General features: G+C 41.0%; 1 protein-coding gene across 3 annotated transcripts in view; it reads left to right on the top strand.

Moving 5' to 3' along the window:
- Nucleotides 1-92: 92 nt before the first annotated feature.
- Nucleotides 93-10,731, top strand: part of MYOCD (myocardin) — a 92,251-nt gene continuing 81,612 nt past the window's right edge. For 2 of the 3 annotated variants that reach the window (XM_019755276.3, XM_019755279.3), the window contains exon 1: nt 94-450. In XM_019755276.3, the coding sequence (XP_019610835.3) occupies nt 396-450 (55 nt within the window). In that variant the 5' untranslated portion in view covers nt 94-395. Of the gene's footprint in view, nt 451-10,731 lie in introns of all 3 variants that reach the window. The other variant, XM_019755277.3, reaches the window with a different exon arrangement.

Raw genomic sequence — 10,731 nt, 5'->3', positions numbered from 1 at the left:
GCTGCTGATTGGCTGAGCTCCTGTCAGTAGTAAAAAAGTATCAGATAGCAAACTTGGGACCTTCATAAAGGCGTGGTGGTGATACTCCGCAATCGCTGGCAGCCTATGACATCAGCCAAGAACGCCTGGGATGCCGCTGCCCCTGGCCAGACACAGGAGGAGGAGGGTCCTGCCGGCTAAGAGTTAATCAGCCCCGCACAACGAGGGGGGAGCCGCCAGTTTTCTGGGGACACTGGTTTCGGTCACTGGCTGCCACTTTACTACCCAGGGGAGCTCACGAAGAGTTGGATGAATTCTGGTTTGTTAGCTGCGGTCAGCTGGGCTCCCGGGAGCCTGTTCCTGGTGGAAAACAGGGGGCGTCTGGCCAAGGGACCAGCGGCTCGCTGAGACTCAACATGACCCTCCTGGGGGCTGAGCATTCTTTGCTGATTAGGAGCAAGTTCAGATCAGGTAGGGCTGAGGCATTTAGCATTCCTTCTTAAATTTTCCTCTTCTGCACTTCTCAACTCTAGACTGCTTTCCAATAAATGTCTCAAGGCCGGCCGTGGCTACTTCAACCTTGTTCCCCAAAAGCACATTTTGGAAGTGAAAATCTTATTTGACTTGGGGGGCCTTTGATGTTTTCCATTTTAAATATTGTGGGTTGATGAGTGTGGTTTTTGTTTGGTGAGGCCAATCTTTTCGTTCTATTTGTTTTTTCTGTATCTGCGAATAGAAAATGTGGAGGGGTGCATCCAAAAGGAACAAGTTTGAAAATGAACAAATAAGGGATTTCAAGTTTGTGAGCTGCATCATATTAGTTACAATTGCTGAGAAGAAGAACCTATGTTGTGTATTAGATTACAGGGGTCACTTAAAATGTAGCTAATCCAAACAAATATTATTTCCCAAAAAAGTCACCCCGGGGGAAGTAAAAATAGCAAATTTGGAGCACACCAAGTATTTAAAATGACATCACTGTAGAAAAAAAAAAAAAAGAGTCCAGTGCCACAAATATTTTTTTCCCAAACCATCTGATATTTATAAATGGAGAATTTCCCCCCAAATTTCTGTGTTAGTAGCGCGTAGAGAAACTTCTCAAAGGACGCTGAGTGAAGGTGAGTGGAAGGGAGATGGGAACTCAGGAAGGGTTGAATGTGTAGGCACCCATGGAACGTATGAATGTGTGGTGCTCCACAGAGATCCTTGTCTCCTTAAGATCTTTCTCCATAGCTGTGTGTATAATACTGGTTTTATAAAAGCGGTAACAAACCTCTCAATAAATGGCAGCACTCCTATTTCGAAGATGAATTACTGTATGAGAACTCTGATGTGAACATTCCGCATAACAGGTGTGAGAAGGATGCTAAGTTTTTCTGAGCCCTTCTAAATGGGACCACTCTGTTTTACTGAGGATGGGTGTTTCAACAATGAGAAGAGTGGATGCTAAAAAATAAGGGTTCTGTGACTTTTTTAGATGCTCCTGGCCTTTAGGTGTCTGTGGAGTTTGTTGGAGATTGTCTTAGGCTCTGTACTATTGAAAGGAGATGAAAACTCGAGAGTTTAGGGGGCCACAAGACTCAGTGCCCTGACGCTCCAGGGTGAGTCTGCCAGCCACTGGGTTTGGCTGTGGTTACCTCCTTCCTTTCCTTCCCATGGCGAGGTGAGGTGGGTTGGTCTGTTAATCCCGGGGAAACATTGCCACTGCTTTGTAATTTGGTCAAAACCGCAGGCAACACTGCCACCTTTCTGAAGAAGAGAGACTGCAGATTTGTTTTGCAAGAAGCTGCAGTGGTTTCAAATGCACCCTTGCCAGTTCATGTGGGGGGCAGAGGAGGGACAGCTTTGTCTCTAAAGGGATTTGGTGAGGGTACTGGATAGAATGGCAAAACAGACTTATAAACAAATCCTTCCTGCCTAAAGTGCAGACCAGAGGGAAGATAATATTTGCATTGCTTGGAATTCCTCTTAGTGAGTGGACTGGTAGGGTTTTGGTGTCTCCCAGGTAGGTCCTAGAGCTTCTGAGAATTTCAATTGCTGCCTCATTTTTTTAAAGCTTGGACAGGTTTTTGTGTCACAGGAAGGGTAGCTTCAGGAAACGTGATGTCAAAACAGACACAGGCATGCTTCATCCTCCTCCCTGGACAAACAGGGAAGCTGAGCTCTGGAAATAGGCAAAGTAGTTTGATCATCTGATGTGCAAGGGGTCGATAATCTGAAAGAGAAGAAAAACAAGCAGAGTATAAAACTGAGTAAATGTAATATTGAGGACGGTGATTGTTCTTTCTGGATATAATTGCAGCTATAGCTGCACCAGCACGGAAGTCTGGCTGGCAGCATGTTAACTAAAAGGCCTCTTCCTAAGAGAACCTGGTTTACTTGGTGGCTAACAGTGGACAAGGAAGTCTTCTCGGTTTTGATTTCTCTCTCTCCCAACCCACCCCTCCCCCCCCGTTTTCTTCTTTTTTCTTTCACGAGCTACTCAAAATGTAAACTCATAAAACTCTATGTCAGTGCTAACGAACGTTTGCTTTGATAGACCCTGGTGTGGCCTATTTCATTACAAATATTTCAAAAAAGTAAAGGTAAAACTAAATTGCTCTTTGATCATAGCGAGACTCCCTATATGATAGGGCTTGTTTATCAGTGAGCAGATAACTACTTCAACTCTGAAATTGACAAGTTTGGCAGCACCGTCCAGCCGGTTTGATGTACACTGTATACGAGTGACCTTGTTATTAAACACAAAATCATGCCGCAGGAGCAGTAAACTGTGAAAGTTTACATGTATGAACGTGTTTGGTCATATGAACTCCTCTTATCTGAGAGACCGCAGTGTTTCACAGTTGAGTGTGTGGATCTAGAACCAAACTAGCTGGGTTATTAACAAGTGCCTCTACTTGCTAGCTGTGTAACCTTGAACCTTAGATAAACGACATAATTCTCTCTGCCTTAATTAGCCTCGCTTGAATAATGAGAATGAGTATAGGGTTGCTGTGAGGATTAAATGTGATTATACAAGTAGAGCATTAAGGACAATGCCTGGCACTTAGTAAGCCCTCAAAAAATATTGTTTTATTATTAATATTGTTAGGTAGCCGGAGTCTGCGTTGGTCACTTCCTCTCTGAGTCTTGCTTACTTAATCAAGGTTGGGCTCCGTGATTTCTCAGACCCTTTAGTAACATTTTATGGTATTCTGAAAACATGTAAAGGTTAGGAACAAGGAAAATTGTGATCCGGCTCTGTGGCAGTTGGGTGTAAATAGTAGGCAGTTCACAGAAACGCAATCAATAGTGTTACTTTTTAACTACGCTTTTCCCGTTTTTATTCTTTTCACTGTTGTTTTGTCAATATCTGTAATCAGTATCACTGTCTACAATTTTCCTCAATACCATAATCCTGTGTCAACAAAACACAAGGACTTCTATGTATGTGTATACACACACACACACACACACACACACATGCGTACACACACACACACACACACACACACACACACTATGCACAAAGGATGGAAGGAGAGAGGGAGGGCCATTAATGGGTTTCGCTCTTTAAGAATTCTTGTGTTTTGTTCGTTTGTTTCTCTTTTTCTCCTTTTCCCCTTCAAACAGCCCACACAAAGGCAGACTCTGGTACCTGCGATGACCTTGCCTGTATCCCTCACAAATGTTGGGTTGTCAAATTTAGCAAATAGAAATACGGGAGGCCCAGTTAAATTTGAATTTCAGATAAACAATGTTTTTTTGTTTGTTTGTTTGTTTGTTTGTTTAGCATCCTGTAGTATTGGGGACTTACTTTTAACTGAAATCCAAATCGAACTAGACAGTCTGTATTTTATCTGGCAACCGTACCTACAATCTGAGCAGTCTGATGGATACTCTGCTGCCTCCATCAAGCTCTTGAGATTCTGGGTGCCCAAAGACTTCCCGAAATGCAAGCTTGGCATTTTAGGTGTAAAGGTAGAGATTCCGAATGAGGAGTGTGTGCCATAGCAGGAACCCTGGGTCCCCTGGGATAGAGTCAGCATATGGATTGGGGAAGGATGTGGGAGCTTCCCTTCTGGCTTTCTGGGGAAAAGGAGGATAAGCTCAGCAGACAGGCTGCTCAGGAGCAGGGGCTCCAGGACTTGGAGCTGCAGCTGAAAGAAGCCAGGGAACCCGCAAAGTGGGCGGTGGAGAAGCAGTAGCTGAACTCAGCTAAGTGCTGGATGTGGAACACACCAACTCCCAGCTATATCCATGGACTGCAACTGCTGTTTGTCCTTCCAGGGAAAGCAAGGGACTTCTCAGGACCCCACAGGTCATCCTCTCTGGGCTTTCTCTGTCCTCCATCCTTCCGATCATCTAAGAGGACTTTGGATTTCTCCTTTAAGCTAGATCCTTAACATCTCTGGGGCTGAATTTTCTCTCCTATGAATTAAGGAGATAGGACTAAGAGGTTGGTCCCGAAGGTTTTTACCACAGACACTCTTGAAGAAATTTCCAGCATGATCTCAAGAGAAGCCCAGGCTCTGTCATCCTATCTTCACCATTAGTTTTTAAACCTAAGACAAATATTTCCCCCTAGTGCCTTATTATATGTTATGGAAAAGGCGCTCTTTTAGCTTAAATTATTTGAAATTATTTGTCCTAGGCCAAAGAACTAACTAAACATATATTTTAGTTTTTTCTTTACCTAATTTAATTGACCTCTTCAGACCTCATTTTTGTCAACTACAAAATAGAGGATTTTTGACTGGTTCATCTCTAAAATTGCTTCCAGTCCTAACATTTGGTGTTTTTCCAACTGAATGGCCCTATTTTTGTAAAGTTTTGAAAATTATAAGCTTCATAAAAGCATGACTGTAACGTTTTTGAACGGTTACATTCCCAGGAAACTTGACATATAGTAGATGCCCAATAAATATTTCTTGAACGGATGAATGCATAATTCACACCTATCACCTTCATAATTAACACAGTATTCAAGAAAATCATTAACTTGCTTCATATGCTCAGCCTTCTTTTCAAAACTTCACTGACAGCTTTTGGGCGTGAAGCCTACTAAAACACAAATATCTTAACTAGTCTCCAGTTCCATCTCGCTATTGAAGTGATCAGTAGAATATTTTAAAAGTTTAAGAAAAGTCGTTCAGGCATTTCTACTAGACAGAATCCGAATAAGAGAAAGCTAAGGGCGAATTGTCACTCTGGACTTCTGTACAAACTGTTCATACCTGAACTTCTCCTTTTTTTGCTGACAACTAATTCCTTTCTCAGCAATGGCATTTGTTTCCTATTGTTACTGTAGCAAATTACTGCAAACCCAGCTGCTTACAACGGCACAAATGTATTATCTTATAGTTATGGAGGTGAGAAATCTGTAAAGGGTCTCACTGAGTTACAATCAAGGTGTTGGCAGAGCTGCATTCCTTCTGGAGACTCTAAGGAGAATCTATTTTATTGTCCTTTCCAGATTCTGGAGGCTTCTCACCTCCCTTGGCTTGTGGGCAAGCCCCCTGCCCCCTCCACCCCCCCCCACCCCCCCAGCCTTCTAAGGCAGTGTAACATCTTCAAATTCTCTGATTTAGATTCGTCTGCGTCTGTCCTCCACATTGAAGGACCCTTGTGATTCCATTAGGCTCATCCAGGATAATCTCCCTATTCTAAGGCCAGCTGATTAGCAACTTTAATTCCATCTGCAGCATTAAGGCCCCTATGCCATGTATCTTAGCACAGGCTGCGCTAACAAAAAATTATACACTGGGTGGCAAACAACAGAAATTTATTTTCTTACAGTTCTGGAGGCTGGAAGTCCAAGGTCAGGGTGCCAGCAGGGTCAGGTTCTGGGCAAAGCCCTGTTCTTGGCTTGCAAGGAGCCACCTTCTCTCTGTGTCCTCACATGGCACAGAGAAAGAGAGAGAGAGAGAGAGAGGGTAGTCTCTGGTATCTCTTCTCATAATGGTACTAATTCCATCGTGAGGATCTCACCTTCATGATCTTTTCTAACATAACTACCTCCCAAAGGCCCCATTTCCAAATATCATCACATTGGGGTGGGGGGTTGGGGGGGCCGGCGAGATAGGGCTTTAACATATTAATTTGGGAGGGGGCACAGTTTAGTCCATAGGACCATTTAAGGTAACATATTCATAGGTCCCAAGGATGAAGACATGGACATCTTTCGGGGTTTGGAGGAACATTGTTCTGCCTATGACAGCAACTTCCAATATGGCATTCCCAACTTTCACACCTCTAGAAGACCACTGTCTTGCAGATTTCCTTCCGCAAAATTTTTCTCATAAAATGAATCATCTAGCCATAATCCCAGTGTTTTCTCCAGGATGGCCCACAGAAGTCTAATTCCACAGGATGCTAACAGTTGTTCAGAAGGAAACTTTTTTTAAAAAGAGGGAGCTAGAATATACTGAAAAAATAAATTGGATTTTTAACAGCAGGATTTCTCAAAGACTTCAAGATTTCTAATGTATATTATGAACTTCTAAAAGGGAATGACTCCCAGATCTGTTGTACTTTATCCACGTAGTATCTCATGGAGCAAGTTTAGCTGGACAAACAAACACATTGCAGAAAATTCTACTCTGAGCAGAAAAGCCCTCAGTTTCCAACAGTGATTTATATAATGGGGTTAATCTCTATATGTAGGTTGCTGGCAAGCCCTCCCCACCCACCCAGGTAAGAAGTCTAATGGTTTTCCTTCCTGCCTGCTTACTTACATCTGGCTCACTCTTTATGCCTCAAACCTATTATTTATTTGTATCGGGACCAATCCCCCACTCCAAGGATACCCATGGTATGATTCTAATTCCTGTTCTCAAGGATCTCACAGGCAACCTGGAAAATGCTATATGTGCGTTATATATTGATTAATTCATTCATTCAACAAATATTTCTTTCATGTTGCCCTTGTAATGGAGACTGCTAGGAGCTGGGATACAGTTGGGAAGCACATAAGACATTCCATGTCGTCACATGGAATATTACAGCTGCCTCTGTCATACCCTCCGCATGGTTCCTGCAGACTGTGCTCTCGGAAGTCCGCATTGGAACACAATCAGCTGGACCTTAAACGATGGGTATATTTTCAGTCCTGAATGGGAATTTAAAATCATTTTTAAAGGCCAAAGGAACCTTCAGGGTCTGGCTTGGGACATCATTGCTCTCGCTTCAGGTCTGATGGTGTTAGATTTATTCATTTACCAGGTAACCTTCCCTCACCTTATTTACTGTGCAAGAGCCCCAGCCTCCCTGCACCCCAAACCTTCCCTGCCTTGTTTTTATCCATAGCTCTTAACACTATTGGGCATACTAAATATTTTACTTGCTTATTTGTTTGTTATTTGGCCATGAGGGTACGAATGTTTGTGTGTTTGTTCGTGTTCACTGCTTTATTTCCCAGCACCTAGAACAGTGATTGGCAGAGAGAAGACACCATTAAATATGTGTTGAATTAATACATTTTATTCTGCACCCAAAGAATATTCAAAAACAATAAAAGTAAGCAACATATGTTTTTGTACATCTTGGCACATGTGTGTATGCATTACAATTAGAATAAAAAAGGGATGAGTAAATATAAATACAAAATTCAGAAAAGTTGTTATCTCTGGAGTGGGAGGGCCAAGATGAGGTGATAGGGGTGTAGGCCAAAGTAAGGAAAGGTTATTGGTGGTGTTCCTGGCTTAGGCAGTGGTTACATGTGTGCTTATTCTTAGGCAAATGAATTAAACAATGTTCACTCGTGGACCAATGATGTTAGTATGACAGTGCAACATGGACCGAGAATTATGCTCAATCTCATTTTGTGTTCTTGGGATACTTTAAAAAGTAAGTATTTTTAAAACCAGAAAGAGTGGCATTCATTTTTTTCTGCTACAGTATGTGACAGACACAAGTCAGTAAGATTTTGTGAAATTGAATTGAACCAAACTGAATGGATTCTAATCTAATAGGATTAAATCGGAGACTAACAGAAGTGCATGGCAGAGCAGAAGTGGTCATGTGCAGGATTAGAATTTTACATACTTCAATAAAGCCACCCCTCAATAGGAGCTGATAGAACCGAAAGTGCTTATTCATTTCCCTTATTTCCATCTTATCAGCAAGAACTCACTGGTCATGCAGCAGATGGTGACCAGCTAGCTATCTTGTACCTCTGCCCAGATCAGGAAGGAGGAGCCAGCAGGTGCATTTCACAGGTACCTGCCTCCCCAGTCTCATTCCTGATCTTCTGTGGGCAGACCTGCCGTGGGACCCCATCACACCCACTTTGTGATTCCGTGACCTTGGAAAAGTCAACTCAGCTCACTGAGCCTTTGTTTCCCTATTGATAAAATGATTCATGCCATTTGTGAGAGAAAAAACCTTCGTAGAATTATCGAGGGTTTTTTTGTTTGTTTGTTTTTCTTTTTACAGGAAAAAGTTCCTATTTCCCATGTGGGAAGGGATTACTTAACCTGGAGGCATGTGAACTGCGCAAAAGAGAAGGATGTAGTAGTTAAAAGGTTTTGATGGACATAAACAATTTTTAAAAACAACAACAACACTAACCAAATAATAGTTTTGCAGCCTTACAATTTCATTCGATTTTCAACTTTATGAAGCAAGTCGTGTTTGTTTGTTTGTTAAGTCTGTAATTTGCACTAATTTCTATTCTGAGATCATCCAGAATAGCCAGTAAGTCAAGCTTTACTTAACCAGACTTAGATCATTATTCTTAGGAAAAATACAATGGTCTCCAAATTCTGTTAAAATAAAATGTATTATTTATTCTTTAAAATTGAGGATAAATAAGACTGATTCCTGACTTTTATTTTTAGAGGACACAGCAAGATGCCCTCTAGAACCATTTCTTCTCTCCTGTTGGTTGAGGAAAGATAATTTCTCCGATTTTCCTACAGACACCATTGGAGTACTTATCATTTCAGTCACTCCGGTTGATGTTTGCTTTATTCAGCCACCTTAGATCATTAGAAAAGCAGTAGAATTCTAGCAGTAGAAAGAGTCACTTACATCACTGTAATATTGTAAAATGTGTTTATTGGCTTCCCTGGTGTATAGGAACTTAGCCATCACTTGGTATGTGTAACAATAATGAGTGAATATACAACATCTCAGGTACTTAGTATGTCTTGCCTAGCACATCTGGTCTGGCACTGCAATTTGAACTACCATGTAAGTAAGTTTTCCACCCCTCAATCTGCTTCTCTTTCCCCTCGGTCTGTTAAGTGGTACAAAGGCATCAGTTTTTTCTCATAAAATATAGTCAAGTAACACCAGGGAACATCCCCATTTCACAGAAAAGGTGAAATGACTGGAAAATACTCCAGAAGCTGTTTCGACTTTCCTATTTCCGGAAACACTTACCCTTAAGGAAGTCATTCAACTTTGTTCTCCTCAAGACCTGTTGGGCTGGTTTCTCAGTCTGAAGTAAAGTTCCACATGGAACTTTTTGATACTCAAGCTCCAGACAGGGCAAAAAGGCTCCAAAACAGGCAAAGTCCAGAAAATGCTATTCAAGATTAATGGAACAATAATCTCTTCAATACTTTAAATGTCTTTACTATTTTGTGTTCCCTTCCTGTCTTTGTCCAGATGCATAAAGATTTTTACGAAGTTATATCAGTGTATGAATAAATTTACACTCAGGCTTTTTATCAGCCAGAATAAAATCATAAGTAGTTTTTCAAGCTGTTTCCAAGTGGCATAATTCTTGTTTTAACAACTGTATTAAAGTCCACCAAGTGAGTATATAGTTATTTACTAAGCCTTTCCCACTTGTATTGGAAAATTAAGCCCATTACAATTTTTACATTATAGATAACACTACTGTGAAAATCTTTATGCACATAATCTTTTTCTTCCTCTGGATTGGTTTTGTAAGATACTTATTGTTTAGAGTAAACATCCAAGTGTGGGAATAATGGATATTAATCTTTATGACCCATTAAGGTAGCTAATATTTCTGAAACACTTACAATGTACAAAGCTTAACCCTGGTCCTATTTCCATATGGCAATGGACATTTGACCCATAACAGAACTAGCTCAGAGTTATCTTGGGTACTTATCCAATGGTGACTGATGATTTTAAATGAGCTTTTCATACCTTTTCAGTCAAGAATAAAAAGGCAAGGGAATCACAGTTACCTGATACCTTTGAGAACTTCTGTGTGTGATCTATTCGGGGACCACCTGTTACCAAATATGACTAGTGACTGATTGAATAAGAAATGAAGAGGACTAGGAATTATTGAGAACCTATTATCTGTGGCACTTTTATTATCTCATTTAATCCTTACAGAAATGCTATGAGACAGATATGATTGTCCCCATTTTACAGATGAAGAAGCTGAGGCTCAAAGACGTTAAATAACTTGGACAGAGTAACATAACCAATAAATGATAGAGGCCAAATCTGATCGCACTTGTTCCACTGTGCCATGAGGAATGTCTGTATTACAATCTAAAGCTCCCTCCTTCCACTCCCTACCCTCACCCCTCATCTACACACACCTGGCCCACTGGATTTAATATACCTCATTCTGGACTACAACTCCAGGCATATGCCCAACTGCCATATTGTCCTTGATTTCCTAAACAGTGATTTATCAAGACACTTGTTTCTAGTACAAATTAACCTGTACATTATACATGTCATAACCCCCAAATCCTTGGACTTTTAATGAAACTTAACTATTTCAATCTCTGTTTATTTGAGAAAAAAACTTCTGGAATTTTTTGAAAACTA

The sequence above is a fragment of the Rhinolophus sinicus genome, chromosome 12, assembly GCF_057876585.1.
Source record: "Rhinolophus sinicus isolate RSI-liver-muscle chromosome 12, RSI-T2T, whole genome shotgun sequence".
Classification (NCBI taxonomy): domain Eukaryota; kingdom Metazoa; phylum Chordata; class Mammalia; order Chiroptera; family Rhinolophidae; genus Rhinolophus; species Rhinolophus sinicus.
The sequence above is the reverse complement of the archived record's forward strand: the minus strand, read 5'-3'. Positions and strand labels throughout refer to the sequence as shown.